The sequence below is a fragment of the Electrona antarctica genome, assembly GCF_951216825.1.
Source record: "Electrona antarctica genome assembly, chromosome: 1".
Classification (NCBI taxonomy): Eukaryota; Metazoa; Chordata; class Actinopteri; order Myctophiformes; family Myctophidae; genus Electrona; species Electrona antarctica.
The window spans coordinates 10871509-10894528 of NC_136806.1; the positions used below are offsets into that span (position 1 = coordinate 10871509).

Below are 23020 nucleotides of genomic sequence, written 5' to 3' on the forward strand. Positions count from 1 at the left end.
GTGACTGCTCAAATCAGCCATCCCCTCCTCTCCTCATCCCTCACCCCACTGTACACAAACAAAACAAACCACCACGTTATTATTTTCTTGCTTGGACAGTGTCAAGTCTCAACACATCCCTTCAATTCAGTCCCATCCACCGATCAAATGAACATGTGCTCGTAAACAGCTCCACCCACCTCCATGGCACTGGCATCCACCACATGAAGAGGTTTACAGCCAGCCAGGAACCTGTAAGTTGAAGTTTTGTCAGGAAACAGCATGGCGGAGAAGGCCCAGAGCAAGGTTAGTCTGTTAATTCATGTTACTTTCTGAGTGTTTGACGTTAATTATTTATAATGCTAAGAGGAGGCAAAGTCAACTGTCATGATTATTTATGACCGTTGAGTCGACAGTCATGTTTCAGGGCTACTTGTTTACACAATGCATTTTTATCGAGTCTGGCCTTTTTCTTTCTCAGTGGTAAAACTACATCTGCATGGTCTTGATCCAAAGGCTGACACAAATAGCCTATAACGATTGTTTGTCATTTTCTTCAGATGGGTTCAACAATCTACAACCTACTGGAAAAGCATAGGCTGGAGTCTTACTACAATCAATTCATTCAGTTCGGTGTGAAAGATGAGAGAGATTTCATTGATGGTGTTACAGATGAAGACGTGAACAGCATGGGTAAGAGATTGTGGATTAAATTGAATGCCATGCAATTCCCAATTGCTTGTGATTTTGGTCAGATAGTAAACTCAAATTGTCACCAGTGACTCATCATGTGCAATTGTTGTTTTTCTTCTGTTGTGCTAAACAGAAATGATTGTTTAAAGTTGTAAATGTATTGTCAAATCGTCTAGCTGTTGCTGACTATCTATAACCAAAGTCAAAGTAAGGATAATTGGGACAAAGTGAAAATAGAAACGACAAATATAGCATAAAGTCCACAACATTTTCTGTAACTAACCTGCAAAAGAGGTTTAATGCTGCCACCAAGTGGCAACAAAAAAATCTCATCTACTAGCAGAAGATTTACTGCTAGATTTACTGCTAATAATACTTTAATCTGCAAAGTTTTTGTTTCCTAAAACTCCACCATAGACCTGTTCAGGGTTGGCCTGTAGGACCATAACAGGTCTGTACGTAACTCTGAAAGAGTACAAATGGAACCAGATGGAGTGGAGTCAGTGGACCCATGTGTACACTCAGGGTTATTGGGGTCCTTGTAAATGAAACATTTGAGAATCACTAGTAGGCTACTAGTTGGACTCATAATGTGCCATTGAGTCATAGTGAATAAGTGTCAACTCGAGACTTGACATTCAGTAATTGAGTCTCATGATCAAAACATTATAATGGTGTGTAAAACAGAATCTAAAATTTGCCATGGGCAAGACCACGTCTTGCCATGCCACGGACACATTTGTCTGTGTAGCGTACGACTACAGACTGGACATATTATGAGCTACTCCTTGCAATCTGATTATCTTCCCAAGTGTTGGGAGTGTCAACAACACAACGTCCTGCTGCCTCCAGCATTATGTGCTCTTTCGAAACAGGTGAACCGCTTCCAAACTCCAACACTTAGAAAAATAATCACATTCACAGAAGTTCTTGACAAAGTAGCTCATAACACGTCTTTTTATGAAACAAAAGCTTTGCAGATAGATGATAATTCAAGCTTTCCATACAGCTGCAATGTTGTCTATACAATCAGATATGACTTTTCTGTTTGGATGTATGGGCTGTCAAGGGTTGGTATTGCAACTCTAGTTTCCAGATATTATAAATAGGTTCCAAGTAAGAGTTAAGTTGCTTAACTCTAGGCTACATGCATGCCTACTCACACTACCGGCTCGCCCATCACAGTGAAACAAATGTCCTTTTTATTCACTTTTAACATTATTATCCCATTTCCAGGCTTTACCCAAGTGGAGAAAAACCGTTTTTCAAAAATGAAAGACGAAATTGAAACATTCAGAGCCCCGCCGAAAAAAATGTTGAAAATGGAAAAATCAATGGAGCCATTTTGCATCCAGTACAGATACCCCCATTGTCCTGAACCCAAATGTATCGGGGGTGAGTAAATCACACATTAGAAGATGCCTATCTTTTATTCAGTAGCTTGAGTCTATATGTAAGTGTGCCTGGGTGGTCATTGTTTTTTTTTTATCCCACGATTTTGTAACCCATTTTTCACCCCTGTGTCAATTATCTAATGTGATCCTGGGCTCTACACACCCTCCGCCAACCTAGTCCCCATATATGGGGGACATGGGGAGAGCAACGGACTTGAACTCATGCTTCCTTCATGCCTGAGTGTCCAAGTTGCTCCTTTACACCTGACAGGGGGGAGTTTCCCTGGTTGGACGTAGTGCGTGCAAGGAACACGTTATTCCAACCAGTTCCTCTCCCCTCCATCAGGCGCCACCAGGATTACTGCATGTTTTTTGTGAGGGTGGTCATGCTCATTTGTGAGGGTGGTCATTGTTGATAGATAAATCACAGACCGGGCGATCAACAATGACCACCCAGCCATACTGTACATTATCCTGCTTATTACACGGCTACTTAATATACACAAATTAATAAATTGACCCAAAAGTGACAACAAAAGGTTTTTCCTTTAATGCTTACGGTAATGGGAGTATTCCAATTGGCCCCGCAGAGCGCAACGAGTCGCCTCGGAAACAAGGAAGTGTGTGTTGATCAAATGGAATAAGTTTTCGGGTACTGCATCGTCCATTTCTAGCTTCAAATGTTTTCAAAAACATTCTTGAGAGCATGTTGTTTAGTTAAATGACATTGTGTGTTTGATTACGTGGCTGTCATGTCATGTTGGGTACAGCATACAATCCAAGCAGCGCACGGAGCGCAGCCAGGTGCTCCGAGGCTTTGATTAGACAGCGGCCTGTTATCAAGAAATAACACGCCAATCAGAATCAAGTATTCAACCAAGCCGTGTAATAATGAAGTATAATTCATTCATGTTAGTTCCCCCCCGTCCTTTTTTCTGGTGACTAATACGTCGGGTGCCCGTGTTTTTATTTTTTTTAATGTTTTTTCATGTTCATATTTTTCACCTCCTGATAGAATATACTGTCTTTGAGCACTTTGTTACAGTGAGTATATTTTTTTATTTGTTGTGGAAATGTCCTCGAGTCACCATGGTTACATTGAGGTGTGCTTCTGCCTGTAGATATGGACCCTGCACAAAACACAGTTGAAGATCTGATGTTAAGGATCTGCTACCTGGAAAACGTTGGGAATTTGAAACGTGTCTGCCTATACACAGTTGATGGAATGCCATTGACTGATGACCCTTTCTTCAACACATGTAAGAACTACATAATCTCACATTCTATGGTGTATTATCACTGTCTGTATCTAGTAAATCCAAAAGGCTAAAAAGATAATACCAGTGGTCTGGTCTGTTTAGTCTATTGACCGGTCTGCTATTTTTGTGTTGAGCCATGGTAGTATGAATCAGGCTTCACGGATACCCTGCCTGGTTTGTTTGATCTAATTATTTTTTGTGCTCATTTCTATTTACTGCATAATCTACAGGGTCTTTAAGAGACCGACACATCGAAAATGGAGCAGAATTGTATGCCATATTTACACCAGTGGAGAACCTGAAGCAAGTCCCTGCAATGCAAAGGCAACAAGCTCCAGATGTCTTGGGAGAAGATACTGTTCGATGTCACATCATGCTGAGGGTGAGCTGAATGAATGATCAAGATGATGACGTGACTAATACAAATTCCACTCTGTTTAACAACGTTAGCTGAACTGATACTTTCTCAATCCACCCTGGTCTTAAACATCATTGTTTCTCAAATGGGGTACACGGAGGTACTACAGGGGATAGGTGAGGAAAAGTGGAAATGGAAAAATGTGTGAGGAAAATGGAAGAATGTATTTCAATGTTAAATGAGAAAACTTTGAAGGGTTTTTGTGAACCTGCTGATTTGTAAATTCTTCAAGGGATCACTTCAGCACTTTTCAACCTATATTCATTTCATAATTATAATAGCATCCTCAATAATAATCATGATAAAATGGCACAATTTCTTCCTACTCAGTCTGTGTCTCATAGGAGGGCTGTGGACAGTTCAGAAACCTGTCCACCAGTGACATCATCGATGGGGAATCTAATAGAAACTGCAGGCTTTCTAGTACTGAAAAGTTGCAATGCGAAAATGGAAGTCATCGTTCTCACAATAATACAAATCTAAACATTTTTGTAAAAAACAAATCTTGTTTAAAAATAAATCTGATGTCACTGGTGAACGGGTTTCTGAACTGCCCACAGCCCTCTTATGAGACACAGACTGAGTAGGTTGTGTAGGATTGTGCCATTCTATCATGATTCATGGACAGCACTTGGACTGTGGTTCAAATAGAGCATCATCAGCATGTCTTCTTTCCGGTATTATTTTGAAATTCCTTACAGCGCCAAACAATTATCACTTAAGTGTGATGAATTATTAAAGGCTTGCAATTGTTTGTTTTAACCCACCACATTTCTCCATAGGGAAACTTTGAAGTCAAAGTGGACTTGGCAACTGACACAATCAACACCTTGAGACTGAAGCTTGCAAATGAAAGTGCAATCCCAGCAAATGTTCTCCATTACAGGTAATTTAAAAATCATTGCCGTAAACTTAAAGCAATGTCACACACTTAACACCCTGAACGCCTGGGGTTATTTAGGACCATTCAATCGGAGCGCCCAGCGATTTGCAGCAACGGAGCACATTTAGTGACGCACCAGGCGCTATCCCGGATGTAGCTAGATGTAGCTAGATGTAGCAAAAACACCCCCGAGGCGATCGACAACAACGGGAGTTATGATTAATTCTAACGCGACTAGCGACGGGACCGCGATGGCCCGTCTAAAACATAATCTTTGCTTAGAATTGGACGGAATGATTTAGATCAAGAGTTATTCACGTTTTAAGATTTCCGGTCTCATCCACTAAAATAAGGGGGGGACATTTTGGATGACGTCCCAACCGGAAATGACATCGAATGTTGCCCAACAGACGCTCCCAGCCTGTGGAGCGATGCGATCGGTTTTGATATAAATAAATATCCGTCCTTTTATTAATCTCTGTCCTGAGAGCCAGTAGGATACAACACACCGAAATGTGTTGGCATGAGTAGATGACATTGATGACAATAACTAAATTGGGGGTAAACCAGATCACAGTATGAGGTCAAATGGCCGATTCACATTCAGCTGTTTATATTGGATGTGATTTCTCCATAGCAACGCTTTCCCATCAAAATCACACACAAGTTGCTACAGACCAGTGTCTGACTCTGAATGATTTTTATAAATAGACACTAATATCACTAATATATGTATATATAATATTTTTTATTTTATTTCTATTTTTTTCAGTGGTGAGCATACCAGTGGAGAGACGCTGCAAAGTTGTGGTGTCTCTGAGGAGTCCACGGTGTACTTTACTTTGTCCACATTTTGCGGACCGGCTCCATCGACTAATGAAGTCTTCTTCAATGATGTTGTGCCATCAGTCCAGCAAACACAGAAAGGACTGAGTGTGTTCTTCTCCTCACTTTATGCAATTGTAAGAGTACCATTCTCTGTGTTTAGTGTCTTATTATATTTTATCTTATTCCTGTCATTACTATCAGGTCCTTCCTAAAATGTGAAATAAAAGTAAAGCTGGAGTATGGATTTATATTATGTGGATCTAGGATCCATAGGAGATCCCTAGAGATCCCATAGGAGCATTATAGGGTGGCTGTGGCTCAGGAGGTAGAGCAGGTCGTCCATTGATCCCTGGGTCGGCGGTTCGAATCCCGGCTCCTCCTGTCCACAGTGTCCTTGGGCAAGACACTGAACCCCACATTGCCTCCAATGAGTCGGTCGGTGTGAGCTTTGTCTTTGAGCACTTAGAAAAACACTATAAAATGCAATTCATTATTATCATGATATATAAAACCCATTGTTTTCATCAAACTTCAGAAAAGAGCGGAATCAGGAGATGGATTTCTGAACGTGATTGCATACATACGAAGACTGACTGGATGCAACCCTCTGGCCCAAGCCTTGTACCAGTTACGCTACAGGAACGACACCTGGACTGTGACCAGGACTCAGAAGGTAAATAGTATGACTATAATCTTATCTTATCTTGCAACGTTAAATTACTGATTGATTCACTGTACTTTTGGATGTAGGGTATTAAGTCTTAATATTTCTTGAATGGAATCATTAATTTCCAGTGGTTCACTCCTTTCATTATCTTGTGGAATGTGTTTACTCTCCTTTTAGATTGCCATCGTTGAAGGCCTGTACGCACTCTTTAGAGAACTTTTGCCGAGACTGGGGGGAAAAAGAGGTGAAAAGACCATTGAAGACCTTGATGTCTTTGAGAATTCCACATACTGCTGGGCCTATATTTGCGCTCAAGCAGAGGTATGTTCATATTTCTCAGTATTTTATTAATCTAGTGGAATTGTCACAGACTCAGACTTGTTATTGCGACCTTAGGTCGCAGATTACTATGAAAACCTGCAAAAGCCGTCAAGTCCGTCGCCACCATATATGGCCGTCGGCCCCTCACACCTTGTGACACGTCACGCCACCGTATATGGCCGTCGGTCCCTCACGCCTCGGTCCGGCCCGTTATGCCTCGTGACATATGACACTATATATGGTCGACGCTCCATATATGGCTGTCTCCATATATGAAGATCACAACACTGACCTCATCAAACCCTGGATAGCCATTACATGGAGAAGGCTGGATCATCACCTATAGATCTGCATATATGGAGCCAGCAACTCTACATCTGACCTCAAACCCTTAGATCGCCATATATGGAGCTGACCTGTTCTGACGTTCCATATGTTGATCCCTCCCCACCCGTCCTTCCTCTTCGATGTATCCCTTTTGACTGATACCTGTCCATTCAAACTATCACCAAAGTTATTAATGCAGCCGCGCTCGAACTAGAGTTCTCAACAGGCCCGAAAATTAAGGTCCGGCCCTACCTGGGCTCTCATCAAACCCTGTACACGACACTACCCCCGCTGCCACACTTAGATCTTCATATATGGAGCTGACCTGTTCTGACATTCCATATGTTGATCTGACCTCATCAAACCCTGTACACTCAAGACACGCTCTATATATGGCCAGACCTCATCAAACCCTGTACACTCAAGACACTGCCTCTGCTGCCACCCTTAGATCTCCATATATGGAGTTGACCTGTTCTGACATTCCATATGTTCATCTGTCCTCATCAAACCCTGTACACTCAAGACACTCCATATATGGCCAGTACATACTGTAATTCATTCCATATGTTGATCTGACCCCTCATGCCAATGCCAGCCCCTTTAGGGCGAGGTCACTTCTCCCTCTCGGGGTCTTACTGTTTTATCCAACATGTCTATACCCCAATAAAGCTAAAATCCTAATTACGGTAGCCCTCACCCTTCTGATATTGTTTTCTTTTTTTCACTCTTGTTATGGCAGAAAGAAACAGCCGATTTTGAGAACTACGCACCAATTCATCTTAGGTCAGATGAAGACGTACGTTTCAGTGACCCAGTCCGAGTGCCTGGATTACCATGTGTCTTTGAAAGATCATATGTTCTCCAGAAAATCAAAGGTAAATTCAGCTGTATAACATGGCCATTTAATGAGATTGAATGTTGCGTTCATAGGGTTTTTTTGCTAAGAAATAGACCCCACCCACATTTTATTGCAAGGCAAATGGTATGGCGTATCGAAGCCCAACACATTGACATTGTATTATTTCTGTAGGTTTTGTATCACAGTCATGACTACAGAGATCATGTACACAGGGTTGGGAAGTAACGGATTACATGTAATGCCGTTACGTAAAAAAAAAACGGTAACTGTAACGTTTTAAGAGTACATTTTAAAATGTGTAATCTGGATTACAATAACGGAGGTATAGTAACGAGGGTTACAGGCTTTGTTACGTTCTCCCCTTCCCCTCATCAATTTTAGGGCTACAAATAAGTTAAAACACCAAACAATAAAATAATCAGTCTATATATATATCTGACGGGGAGTGGAATGATACGATAGATACCGTTCAAATGGCACACCAGTGAGGCTATGCATTGCTCGCTATATGATGCGGACATAACCATAACCTTATGGATATAATCATATAAGTAGGCCTAACACACAGCGGGGTGAAATCAACCCTCAATGCTTCTGTGTTGACCAGTGTGGTGGTGGTATCGAGATCATTTCAAACGACATGCAACCAAAACGTTGATTTCTGGGCCATCATGGTTGGGTGTCACTATTGTAGGTTGTCCGCAACATTCTCCCTTTCCATTAGTTTAATCTCAGTGCATTTATATTTTGTGTTCAGATGGGCAGAGATTTCCAAACTGCACTGAGAGGAACCTGCAAGCAACATCACTAAAGAGAGCAACAGACATTGAGAAGATCTTGCTCAGTCTGCCTCCATTCATCAAAAGACATAATCTTTGGATTAGTCACGGCTGTGTTCAGGGTCAAAAGTATGTACTGTGTGTATATATATGGTATATTATGTGTTATATGCTGTATACAATATATGTATGTATATTAGGAACAAATGGTATGTCTGAATATTTTTTTTCTTTTTACAGTGGCAAATATTTTTTAAACTGCTATTTATTTATTTTCTATGCGGCAGAACTGATGGTTACATAAAAACATAACTATTGATATTGAATTCAAGTTTTCAGGTTGATATCAAGAAGACCTTTGACAGTATGGCCAAAGGACTGAAAAAATTCCCTCATCTGATGGTGACTCCTCCACTACATTTTAAGAATGTAGGAGTGGATGGGCATCTACTTGTTCTACTTAGTGAAGGTAACTAAACTATTTTCACATAAAGAGGTTATTGTACTGTATGGCATAACACAGTGCAACATCATCATTAACACCTTGGAGGCGCAGGACGGAGATCACCGTCAAGTTCAAGTGCACGGTCATTTGCCCGAGACGGAGATTGATTAATCTCCGTCAAATTAGTGCTATGAAAACTGATCGCATCGCTCTACAGCCTAGAGGCGCTTGTTGCGCAATCCTCGGTGTTGCACAACAGTGACACGTCATCGAAAATGTTCCCTGCCTGTTTAGCTGACGACAACGAAAATCTTAAAACATTCATAACTCGCGATCTAAATCATCCCGTCTAATTATGATCCTGTGTTTGACGGCCCTCCGCGGTCCAGTCGCTAGTCGCGATAGATTTATTCTTACCTCCTGTTGTCGATCGACTCTAGAGTGGTGTGGCTATTGTTAGCTGCTACACACACATTCACAACAACATCCGGTCCGTCTGTAAAAGTGGTCCGGGCGCTATAAACGATGGGCACATTTTATTAATGGATTAAATAGGTCCGGGCCCTCAAGGTGTTAAAATTATTTTTCTGCCATCTACAAACATATTCGGACCACCTAGGCTAGGGTACGGCAGGTGCCAACTACGTACATGTAACGCCCCGTATACTCCATATATGAAAGCAGCGACCGTCAATTTTCCATTTGGCATTGCTCCGGTTGCTATGCAACGCCTCCGTCCCCACCAGCTATGGGTTCTTTCCATCCAGCTCCATTGAGCCACCATTATAATAATTTTCAAAGTCCTGTATCCCTAAAGCTTCGAGCACTGTCCATGGTGAGCCGTCGCGCATCTGATGATCGGATTTCATTTGTGACTTTGTCTCGCATCGCTCCGGACATGTAACCGAGAGGTAAAGGTTATGCGCTAATGCTAAAGATCACTCCTCACTGTAACCCTGGAAATTAGGGTTACAATTGGAGTCTATGCCTGGCACAGCTACCACCTAGCGGGCAGATAAATTGTTCCGTCTTCTGTGGCAAACAATATTCTAAAATTGAAGGTTTGGAGGACCCATCCAAATACAAAGTTGTATTCCAAATTTTCAATTAGCTAAACCTTATGGTTTTGCACAATTGTTGAATACATTGAGTTTCACTAAAAGGTTGCTTTTAGTTTGCCACCAGTGAGCAAGTGAGCACTAGTGATCACTGATTAATGATTCTGGATGTTTTCCTTTCTTCCATGGTAGATGAGCTTGGTGTTTATGTGGGTAAAGACAAATGTTGCCCTCAGATGATCACGGTGTTGAGTTGTGTAACTGGCAAGTTCAACACTGTGGATGTCAACAAACTGGCAGCAGAGTGAGTATTCAATACTTTTGCTACCGTTCAATTTAAGATTACTAGAGAATAACTAAAACTAGTTTGATTCTTTATAGATAACTGCTGCTGTAAATAACTGTTTTGTGTAAGATTTAACAAAATGCATCTACTGTGCTACTACAGTACAAGTCTTAATGTACATGATCCATACTACTAGAGTTTAGGGCTGGCTGACCCCAAAAATGTGAATATTCTATTTTATCACAATAACAACTACATCTACAAACCCACAATACCGTACATTGCAGCATGACATGTTGAGACCTTGTAGATCTGTACCCGTGAAAGCCATGTGCTTGAGCTCCACGATTCATGAATCACTGATTTAATCCCCCAACACACCCTGGCCCCTGTTGTCGAAGCTTCGAATTCGGCTAGTTTTTAGAGCTAGAAGCTTTTCTTCGTACAAACACGATCTAAGGTCAGCCCTACTGGAGTTGTGTAGTGATGAATCTGTGTTTGCTACTGTAGTTTGTGCATCTCGTTTTAGTCTTGCCAGGAAAACCCCCTGAAACCTGGAGGAGCTATATAATATGACCATCTTTAGTTCCCCCCCGACACACACTCACGCAGGCGCACACACACACACACACACACGATGTTTGATCTATATACTTTGTCAACGTTTACGCATAGAATTGGAGACAGCAGAGGGGACCATACATTTGTCACAAGCAGGACTCCAAAAGAGGCGATTCTGGTAAAAACATTTTTTTTGTTTTATTGGGTCTGTGTGATATTACAAATGTCCTTGAAAAAAGGATTTAAAAAAATCAGTGCCACTCGTACACCTATAATGCATGATGACCTTTGAGTAATGTGTTTGAGTAATGGGCACCAGTACCAAAATGACAATAAGGCAAGACTAACAAATTTACAAGAAAACTTTAGTTATTTGTTGATATCATGTCACAACTTGTGTTCTTTTTAATATCTCACTTCCATTAGGTACTGGTGGATGGAAGCGGCTCTATGAATGAGAAATGTTATGGAAGTGTGGATATCAGGAAGATCGATGCAGTAAAAGTGCTCTTTGATAACTTTGCCACACGGACCATGGCTTATGATTTCCATCATGTGATCGGCCTTGTGAAGTTTGACTCGGAAGTGGAAACCCTCCACACATTCACAGAAAATCTGGAAAAATTCAAGGTAATTTCCCAATCCCATTATTGTCTTTTATATGACCTATTTTCTTCATAAACGATACACAAGCAATGTCAGCCTTATTCTGGCACTCCTGGAAGAACTGTATTGCCCTGGCCAGTACATAAAGGTACGATATGGTGCAATGGATTGCTGAGCAGTATTGTTTTCAAACAAAAATACTTTTCACTGTAAATGTAAAGTTTAATTTGTGGCAGGGGATTGTGAGCTTGTGTTTGGTCAGCTAGGGATGTTAATCGTTAATCGATTAGTCGCCGTTACGAAATGAATCAATTTATCTTAACAGTTAATGATTAATTGTAAATACTCTTGAAAAAGCCATTCTATAATTGGATGGTTTTGCTGTCTGCGCACGTGCGTGGCCGAGGAACGCACATACAAAGATGCCATTGCCTGGCCTTGTATCGTCAATGGTCAAATGAATATTTGATTAAGGAATATAATATGCCTTTTGTAGTTTTTCTGTATATCAGCTAAATGTAGACATGTTAGACATTGAGGGAAATTAAGATTCTCAGATTCTTTACAAAAACGCCACACGTCAACCAGTTAAACATATATCAATTATCAATGAATGAATGAATTGATAATTCCCATGAAGGTAGTGTGAACCCCTTATTTAGGCCCTTGTTGTGAAGCTCCTGCTGTAAAAAATGATTTATTTATGGAGGAGACGGTTGTCTGTACTAGCCTGGCTAATAAGCCAGACTCAAATCACACTGTCGTAGCCTCGGTCCCAGGCTCACTTATCTGCGAGAAGAAGAGCCTGGTCACAACGTAAGGCAAAGAAGCTATCGGCGGACGTATCCTCCGGAACATCCATCAGATGTATTTCCCCCGGATACGATATTTTCCCGACCAATCACAACACTTGTTTCATTCGCGGAGAATGTGAACTGATTTGTAAAGCATCAACGTAATTTCCTTGTTTCGGTGGGGACTAGTAAACCGCGTGACGTAGTTATCTTACACGCAACACTTCCGCCACTTCCGCTGATAGTCTTTTCAGCGTAGGTCTTGCCCAGGGTGCACTGTCGTGTGATTTGAGTCTGGAGATGCTCTGTATGGATCTTGTTTCCCGGGGGGCGGGTTCAAACATTTTCTCTTTGACGCAATTGGTCAGAGCTACTGTCAGTCAAAGGTCTCAAGCATTGAACGTCACTGTACCAAAGCCCGCCCATATTGCATACCGTGTCCCGATTGGCCACACCAGTTCTCTGGTGTAGGAAATGGGCGTACAATTGAGCCTCTCCAGACCGTAATCCGCCGGCAGGCAATTTTTTTTTTGCCAACGGCTGATTCGGTCTGGTTTATTAGCCAGGCTATGTCTGTACCTCCCAAGCCCAGCAGTGGGAGTTAGCAGAGGAACTGTACAGTACACGGGGGGGGGGGGTAAATCTAGAACATTAAAAAGATGTTGAAAAAATATATGTCATACATTTACAGGATCACATTCACAATCTGGAAGCAACGGGATGCACCATGCTCTACGATGCCCTGCACCATGGAGCGAATGAGTTGGAAAAGGTCAAGATGAAGTTCCCAGATTGCAGACTTCGCATCATATGTCTTACAGATGGAAATGATATGGGGTAAATTTACTGTCAGGTTTGCAATTCTACTAAAAAAAAATACCGTCATGTTGCCTGGGACGGGGTTGTGGAAATCATGACGTGATCATCTTCCTCGTAGATCAGAGCGCAAACCAGTTCCGGTTGCTGCCAAGCTGATGAACGCCAACATCATTGTGGATGCGATCCTTCTCGGAGACGTGGAGAATAACGTGATACATGGAATTAGTAATGCAACAGGTACTGTTTGAGTATTTCTGCTTGGATTATCTGGTCAGGTAAAGCATTACTGTCAAATTGTCAAAGAGGCAAAAATAATTGGAATACAGAATATTTTAACACTGTATCTGTATCTTTGGAGATGTATCTTTGGATCTCACATCTGAATGCATGTGGTTTCAGGTGGTTGCTGTTTCAAACCAGAGACGAGCATCGACGGCCTGAAGCTGTTTGAGATTGAGACGGTTCTTTCTCTGGAGATGAGGAAACCCAAAGACAAACTCAATCCATCTACCCTCACTCAAGTTTGTTACACTACTACACAGTGTTGGGGGTGGGGAGGGGAGGGGTGTCATTAATCTCAAGACATGCTTAAACCGTATGGCATAAGGACTTGCCTAAATTAGAATGTACCATTACATTTTGGCTCCGTAGCTCTCGGAACATTCACAAAATTCTGTGCATTAAAAATAGGGGGATACAATTGTTGTTTTTTCAGCATGAAAAACATGGGTAATTTGTCATTTCAAGTGATTGATCACATAATAATGATGCTATTGATTATCATTTTCAGAGGGCTTTAACAAGCCTCTTTCGCCGTCGTGGGTATGATGAATTCCCAGAAGCTTCACTGCCGAAGGAGTTGAAGAACAAAGCGACAACAACAGAGAAGTAAATAATGGAAGCAATCTCATCAAAGAACTCGATCTACATATTGATTACAATTTTAAATTATTTGACTCTTAATTCAAATTATTTTTATTTTATCAGTGTTACAGATGTTTTGCTTCTGTATTCATTTTACAGATACAATACATTATTATCTTAACATAGTGTATATTATATTATTCTTATTCAAACAAGTGTTCGCCACCTCCCCCAAAGCACAGCCCTCTCCCTCCCAACCATTACATTCTTTCAATTTACGTTTTATTGAATTTTAATCAAACATACATGAAAACAAAACGACTGACAATACTTACAACCGAAAACAAAACAAGACAATATACGTACAATACACACAAGGGGGGATATCTGCCTCTCTTCTCTATTGATGATCATAATACATAAGTATCTCAAACAGGTGCATATACAGGTTAAACAGGTTTAACTGAATTTATACAAAATCAGGTCTTATGGTAGAAAAATGAGTAATCCATCTAAACCAGTTATCTGTGAAGACTTCAACTTGACCTCTGAAGCTGAATGTACCAACCATTACATTCTAACAAGTGTATTGTTATTTTCTTGTAGTGCTCTGAAAGAGAGGATTCAGGAGTGTAAGAGTAGGCGTTTCATGGAGAAGGACACACGCATCCTGGAGGAGTTGAAGAGTCTGCATTGTGATCCCCATCCATTTTTCTCCATCTTTCCATCAGAGTCAGACTTCAGTAAGTGGTTCGAGTAGTCTGTCATTTAACCCATTTTGGGCGGGAACCCCTTTTGTTGTTAGCATTATGTTATGCTTTAGCTATTGAAAAATAGCAGATCTACAAGCTTAATTTCATTGAAATGAATTTATCTACGGCCATACATGGGCAACTGGCGACCCTAGGGCCACATACTGCAGCTTCCACTTTCACTTAATGCAGCCAGCAGGTTAACACATTGAGTGCCATCTGGTGGACAAAAGTGGTGGTGCTTGGGTGCTGTTTTCAGGCTATTCCACTATTAGTCCGGCAGCCGACAGGCTTCTTTTGTTTAAAGTGGGAAATTTGGTATATAGTCTTTTATTAGCCTAAAATATTGTCTATATACAGACATTCATGAATCCACTTGCTGACCGGCTGTGGGTATTGGGCAATATTTGTTTTCATTAGCATCCTATGGCAGGCAAAATTGTCAAACTTTCCTTATGCTTTAAGTAGCATGTGACATGTCAAACTAGGGGGTTTTCATGATTCTGAATCCATTCCAATGTGATGAGGTCAACACATTTTGGGCAAGTGGCTATGGCTGTTTTTAGCCCAAGGAGTGTATTTTGTGCAAAACTAATGCTTGGAATGGATTCAGAATCATGAAAATTAAGACGAGCCTGCTCGTCATCTGTACCCAGCGTCAGGTTGGTATAGGACGGTATACTCGTCTTACGGATCAAATGTGTGAATGTTCCTTTTAAAAACGTTTCAGCCTTCTGGAAGCTGGCCATGGAAGGTCCTCCTGACACGCCGTATGAGAATGGAGTCTTTGAGCTCTACTGCCAGTTTGGTCCTGACTATCCTGTGAAACCTCCTCTGGTCCGCTTCGTCACACGTGTATCCTCATTATTACATCAGTCATGAACGCACACTGATATTATATTGAAAGTACAGTAATACTCTTGTTAAAGTTGATAGCATTATGACAAAGGCTTACAATATTGAGAATGATGTAACAGAACTTGTAGCAATTCAAATTAAACTTTCTTAACATAAGCATAGATACATCACTGCAACATCAACAGCGTGGGCCGAATTTGCCACAATATATTTGACCGTAACTACAACGCCCAAATCACCATGAGAGAAATCCTGGATGCCATGTATGGACTGCTCATCATCCCTGAGCCTGAAGACCCCCTGGACAGGTTGTTTTTAAGGCTTTGATTTGGCGTTGGAGCCACGGACCACGATTTGATGACATTTAGCCTCTCTGACTCAAAACGAAAGAATATTTTGTCGTCGTTGGATAACGACCACAAGGGTCCATTTGGTTTCATTTTATGCTCTCAAATAAAGATCTATAAGGGTCCATTTGTTTACCAACTCCATTTTTAGCTAGGGACCACCTGGAGCCCCCTCAAGGACCACGGGTGGTCCCCGGACCACTGGTATAGCACATTTCATTTGACAGTGCTTTACATAAAAAGGCAATTTAAATGTGACCCCATTTTAAGGAAACTCAATGCTTTATAAAAAACTATATTAATTTTAATAAGGCATGTAACATGAAAATGTATCTCTTTGGAAGCATTTTGGCGGAGGACTTCTTGACCAGCCGTGATCGGTACAATCAAGCAGCCAAGGACAACACCGAAAAAAATGCAGCGACCTCAATCGAAGACATGGAGAAGGTGAGGAGTTATTTCCATTAATAACTTTCATTGCGCTGTAGGTCACTGAGCAACTTGCCTTTTTAAAATGACCAATTGGTTCTTTCTGTTCTCGTATTTGTCTATAGAAACTGGTGGGTCAAGCTCCTGGTGCTCCACCCCAACATCTGATGTGTCCACTGACCAAGAGGATGTTTGTTGACCCCGTTAAAACAAACCATGGAACGGTGTACGAGCGCAAGGCCATCGAGAATCATCTCAAAACGTGAGTACACAACAGTTAATCACATTTCTCCATTTTATTGGCTGACTTCCATAATGTGCCTACTACAGTATATCACCAGGGTTCAATTTGTAGAAGAAATAAAGGGGACATACAGTACAGTACCACTTACTAGGAATGTAACGAGATATCGATATTATATCCCGATGATATGTATTGATTTATTAAAAATGTATATCAATTTAAAAAAAAAAAATATATATATATATATATATATATATATATATATATATTAGAGGGGCTAGTGTGTGATATGAAATGTGAGCTGTAATCATATTCCATCATGTGCTTTTGGAGAGAAATGAGACAGACTCCATGCAGTCACTTTCAGTAGTAGAGGCCTGCAGAGGGGAGCTGTATGTGTCTGTGACACAGGTGATGGTCGTTATTGATGCTCATTAATACATCAAGGAAGGCAATTATGTTTCTGCACTGTCAAATAGGTCTACATCTATCCTAAGATGCCATCAAAGAAAAGAAGAAATGTTAACTCGAGCTAGGTTTAAACATGAAAGCAATGTAGTTAAATAAAAAATGTGAAAAAAGCTTGGGGGGAAGATAAATCATTAAAAATGAAGATTTTTCGGTCATTTGTCTGGAAAATAATTGTGTTGAAAATATCGTGAAAAATCGTATCGTGAACCTCATATCGTGATACGTATCGTGAGTTGAGTGTATCGTTACATGCCTACCACTTACCCTACAGTGTATATATATATACTTTGTTTAACAAATAACAAAAATACCCAATCTATGTATAACATCACAACATGTTATGATGCATTGAGCTTGTAGATCTGCTATTTTAGAATCCAAACAAAAATGTGATTATCAAACCTAAATATCAAATGTATCGGGCAGTCTAGATTTCCCAAAAGGAAATGCATGTATTTCATTCAGTCTAATGTCTAACCAGCAATGGGGGGGGGGGGACATCAACCTCTCCCACCCTCAGCAAATCCAACCCTGAATATCACCACAGGTTGTTTTGACCTGCTGACTGAAACAGGTCCAACTGGCTTCTCATTGGCTGAATGTTCTTGTATTCTCACAATGACTGAACACTGTTTCAGGTCAGAGCATGATCCTCATTTCGGTGTGAAGCACCCCCTCGGACTCACTGACCTCAGACCAGACCGAGACATGAAGAGAATGGTGAAGGAATACCGTTCAAATCAAATCAAGGAACCACTTGTTTAGAACAGGATTGGGGGCAAATCTTTGTTCATTCTCTCTTATTTCATGGTACATTTACTTGGGCAGAGAGGTTTTTGGGGTTAAGCGTAAGATGTTTGGCCCCTAACCTGGGTCATGTACCTGACGTTACAGATATCCAGGTGAGCCATCATTAGGCCCTTTGTACATGTTAACATGTTGAGTTTCTTGATTTGAAATATGCATTGTGACACGATATGACATTCAGAAGTTTAAAATAATTCCATTTTAATAACATATCCACGAGTAGTAGAGATATGTGGCATAATCTCACCTCAATGTTTAGGTATGTTTGTACCTGCAGGTCGTTCATTCTTTGGCGCTGTCCAGTTCATTGATGTCTCTTATTGTCTGTGTTCTGTGTCTGTGTTCTTATTGTTGAGGTGTTAAAGAGTAATTGATATAAGTGTTATGACTCATTCAAATCATTTAAAAAGGGAAAGAAGTTTCAAACAAATCCAAAAAGATGCCAAACTATCGCCGCCTGATGAAGCTTTGTGCAAGTAGAAGGATAATATGTAACTTACAATAACCCAACAAAACATGCATTCTGAAGCTATGAGGTGTGTTGTTTTTTTCATCAGTGGGTCAGCGGATGGGGGATGAATGCTTTATGCATGTCTTGCATATTGTTAAACCTAAACGAGGGAAACATGGCTGAAGCCAACCAGTGGTGTGCTTCTTGAAGCACTTGATGACCACCACCGTCCAGCCCAAAGAAACCTTGCATGTCCATACAGCATGTATAAGGTATGGACATCCATACAGTAACGTTTTTATTGTAAATGTATGTCCTACTTATTTATATTTGTGCAACAGTGTCGCACAAAAGTAGTGTTTAAAGGTGTTTTAAGTGTGTGTTTATTTTTTTTTGTGACTAAATAAGAATGTTGGATCCATTGGATTTTTACATTGCCTGAAAAGTATGGCCAAGGTTTCCATTCCACCCAACGGCAATGACATTTGGCCTCATTACCATGTGACGTTTTGGGAGGCTGGAGTCTTCTTTGGACTGTTGTGTCCTGGTTCCGCTGTCATCCAAGTCCTTGATTTTAAACACGCCACATTGTCCAGTGTCTCAACCAACCACTCATTTGTCTGCTGGATACACCTCGTGGCTTTAGCACTGTTTTGGATTGTTGTAATTAACCTGTATACCTTTTTCAGTAAAAAAAAGAAAACCCAATGTGCCTGTTATTGTCATGGCTCACGTGTATGACACATGGGATTTGCCCATGATAATGCCCAGCACTGGCAGAGGTTAGGGCGGCTACCCCAAAGTACAGGACTGGGGAACAAACCACAAATGTTTTTTTGTTATTGTGCTATCGATCATAATGGGGTAAAGCTGCATGTAATTACGAGCCCTTTTTTGAAGAGCAAGTGCTGACGGTGTTACGCAAGCATGCCTGTCTCTCATTCTAACTACAGTACATGTTTACCCTTTTATGATGCATGTATGTACAGTTGGGTGCCACCGATATTGTCCCTTATCATTTGACCCATTTAGGCCTGACCTCAAAATTTTAAAAAATCCTTCTAAATCCTCCAGTTTTCTGAAATAAATATTTTCACGATTTTTCAAAAATAGCAGATCTACAAGCTCGTAGCGCGCCACTCGGTGGCGCGCTACGAGCTTGTAGATCTGCTATTTTTCAATAGCTAAATTATAACATAATGTTTAAAACACCAAAAGGGGTTCCCGCCCAAAATGGGTTAACTGTCCTTTTGCGCAGATCACGCAAACCTCAGCAAAAAGAAAAGGACAATATCGATGGCCTCCAACTGTATGTAAAATGCGTTTGCACTGTTATACTCTGTTGTACAATTATTATTGTATTGGGTTTGCTTTGTATTTGAATTATTTGGTTCCTTCAATTGTGGATTTGGTTAAATGTCCAATCATTTTCAGACCTGTTCAATGCTGATTATACCATTATTCTTTTGTTTGTGTGAAATTATATTTGAAAGCTCCTGTGTGGTTCTTTGATCTAAATGTTTTCAGTAGTGTTGAGTTGGCATGCATCGTTCTTTCTGAAGAAGACATGTACCAAATCTTTTGATTAAAAAAGAAACCACTACAGTACCTTTTAGTAGTGTACCTTTTTTATTTATTTTATGTCAAGTGAATTTGTTGTGGGATATCAGACCTCTCTGAAGTGAGTGGTGCAACAGTGCCCCCTGTTGGAACATTGCTGTTCCTTGGAGTGGTTGCACCACTCAAAAAGCAATGAATTTATTCCTAGGGCAATTCAATGTACCAAGTCCAAATATCTTGACAGGTGGGGTATGTTCATCTACTAATGTTTACCTGTAATAATGTTCCCATATGGCTTTCTTGTTCTTGGTTTAACCCATTCAGGAATGTTACTATGTACATGCTATTATATCTATCGGCCTCGGTCCGTGAATATCCCTGTATCGAAGAATGGCTTAGGCTGGAATGGCTTAGGGTCGACGACAGAGTACAGCAACTTGCAATGGGTCTGGTCCACAAGATTCGATACACCACCAAGATACCCATGTACCTGTCTAGATACTTCCTTAATGTTAACGAAGTCCACACCCACAACACCAGAGGGAGTGCAACGAACCATGTACAACCCAGATTCGGCACAAACAAGGGACTAAATTCTTTTCGCTCCTATGCCACCAAAATGTGGAACGCCCTACCAACTGTCATTAAGACATGCGAATCCCTTGACTCCTTCAAAACCGCTCTCAAAGGGCACCTACGGATGGCTGCAATTCGAAACTGGCCCCCGTAAAATCTGAATCCCCCCCCCCGCCCCCCCCCTTTTTGCCCTCACTGTATATATCTCTTTTCCCTTTTTACCTCCTTTTTGATGAATTCCTGTTCTGTCTATAGAAGTGTCTATTTGTACGTCTCTAAATGTTTTGATGATTTGAACATGGTGGACCCTGTTGGAAACAAGTGTAATGCTTAATTGGGTCGTCCACTCACAGTTAACAGCCTTTGTATTGAGTTTGTGCTTGAAATGTACTGTAATTCTGCAAACTGTTAATAAATTCTTCAATCAATCAATCAATGCTATGTACTGTATAGCCCTGAGCTGGCTATAGTAGTATTATATACAACCAGTAGGGGGGGCTCTTGTTGGCTTCATATGTTTTGTCATCTCCTCCAGGGCAACTATGAATCACTTTCACTTATGACATGAAAATATGAATCGGCCCTGACTGTAAGGCCCAGCTGCAACTCCTTGCAACAAAACAAACTACACCAATGCAACTCCTTGGAAAATAACAAACCACAAATGCAACTCCTTGCAACTGCCATTGGGAATAATGGTTGAGTTTCATGTTCCCAGGAGTTGCATGGTGACCCTCTGGTGTGGTTGGGGCTCAGAGTCACAGATGCATTGCAAATTTGCAACATGTTATTGTTAAATGTGCACACAGACGTCTCAATGATGTCATAGCCTGACATTTGTATGAAGAACAAAGCCAGGCAATTTGAGCATTGCTAAATCTTAGTCTTAAAACTATGTATTTTTGAGTGGTGTAAACCACTCCTACAACTGGCTTTGTTAGTTTGTCTCTGTCTGTTCGTACCAAAAAATGAGCATGGTTGCTATGGTCACCCAGTTCACACGGGTGTGATTTCATTACGTCAGACATTACGTCAGACCACAGCTGATCAGTCTATATAAGACCTTACACCACTTCCTCTACTATCCTGGATTTGAACCCGGTTGAGCTGACATCTTTACCATTGGGTTCTAGGGGTTCCACAGCTAAATGAATGTATAGCATCAAAATCTGTTTAATGACTAACCTTATAATCCTTATTTGAAAATATAAGATCCACAAACTCTCTTTATATACATTGTGAGTGTGTGGCTAGTTTCCAAACATTTTGGAAAATTTGAATGTTTTTGAATCTTGCACGTCTTTAACACAAACCCCTTTATTTCAAATGCGGCCAAAATACACATCAATCTGGGGGTAAATCCACTGACAATAAATACCAATTCTCTCTGTAAGGTCATACACATCCCCTCAGCTACAGGCCTGCTTTCTGTTCCCTATTCATTTGACTTGTTAAAATAACGGACAATTTCCAGAGTGCAAGATTCATACTTGTCGTCATGATGACATTGGCCTGACCTACGGCCTGAACCCTACAGCCATTTATGATGTCATACTGCAGAGGGCGAGGATTGGTCCCTATAGACTATAAGGTTTGAATTGAAATGGCTACGTTCATGTTGGAAGTAAACCACACTCACTCACACACACAAATCACATCGCTGGGCCATGTGCCAGCTGGTCCCCGCCATCAGTAATATTACAGGTCAGTTATTAACAGAGCTGACAATACAATGCATACCTCACATATTCTCCTTAGCTGAATAGGTCACAGGGTCACTATGTCCCTACAGGGAGGTTAATATAGCCGATTGTGAGCTTGTAGATCTGCTATTTTCAAGAGATTTCTTCACATTTGAAAACTTGTAAAACAGGACATTCTGCATAATGAGTACTTTCACTTTTGGTACTTTAAGTACATTTTGATGCCGATACTTTTGTACTTGAGTACATTTTTAATACAGGACTTCTACTTGTAACGGAGTACATCTACATTGCAGTATTTATACTTTTACTTAAGTAAAACATTTGAGTACTTTAACCCCACCACTGGCTGTAAGTCAGATTCCCTTCGACTCAGACCAGGAGATACCCGGCCCGGCAGAAGTCCGTAGCAGGCGAAAAAACTAGCCCCAGTATGTTCCCTCAGCACTACGCTCATTCTGTAGCTCCGAGAGCGTAAGGAGAGGGCACATAATATGGGGCTAGGGAAAAACAACAGATCTGCTTGCTCCTGGAAAGTGATGGGAGATGAGAGTTGATCTGGGCAAGCAGCTAGTCTTCCCAACAGAGATCACACAGACAAGGATAAGCCCAGATGTTGTGATGTGGTCCACAGCTGCCAAGAGGGGTCTTCATCTGGAAGAATTAAGGCAATGCCAGTGTAGCACCCAGACCCAGCCAAGACCCGGATCACAACAACATGACACAAATACCTCTATGGACATTATTATTGTTGTTTTTAATTTTTTTGTTGTTTTTAGGTTTGGAAGTGCAACCCATTCTGGGCGGGAACCCCTTTTGGTGTTAGCATTATGTTATGCTTTAGCTATTGAAAAACAGCAGATCTACAAGCTCATAGCGCGCCACCGAGTGGCGCGCTACGAGCTTGTAGGTCCGCTATTTTTGAAAAATCAAAGAACGACTGACATAGAAACATAGCTTTTTCAGAAAACTGTCAGGA

The 23020-nt window shown here is 41.0% G+C and overlaps 2 protein-coding genes across 2 annotated transcripts; both read left to right on the top strand.

Annotated features, from left to right (window-relative positions):
- Positions 1–254: 254 nt before the first annotated feature.
- Positions 255–12015, top strand: LOC306912889 (uncharacterized protein; the record flags this gene model as incomplete). Its single annotated transcript, XM_079489343.1, has 16 exons — positions 255–285; positions 540–672; positions 1909–2067; positions 3188–3325; positions 3556–3707; positions 4526–4629; positions 5399–5588; positions 5990–6127; positions 6299–6442; positions 7512–7647; positions 8389–8539; positions 8743–8879; positions 10106–10217; positions 10875–10938; positions 11187–11390; positions 12007–12015. Exons 1-16 carry the CDS (start codon positions 262–264, stop codon positions 12013–12015), a joined length of 1995 nt encoding a protein of 664 aa, XP_079345469.1. The 5' UTR covers positions 255–261.
- An 876-nt stretch (positions 12016–12891) lies between these two features.
- LOC306924530 (uncharacterized protein) lies at positions 12892–18123 on the top strand. Its single transcript, XM_079503080.1, has 10 exons — positions 12892–12997; positions 13098–13216; positions 13379–13500; positions 13770–13867; positions 14450–14586; positions 15326–15450; positions 15616–15761; positions 16145–16247; positions 16355–16491; positions 17583–18123. The coding sequence occupies exons 1-10, from the start codon at positions 12939–12941 to the stop codon at positions 17707–17709; spliced, it is 1173 nt and encodes a 390-aa protein (XP_079359206.1). The 5' UTR covers positions 12892–12938; the 3' UTR covers positions 17710–18123.
- Positions 18124–23020: the final 4897 nt, after the last annotated feature.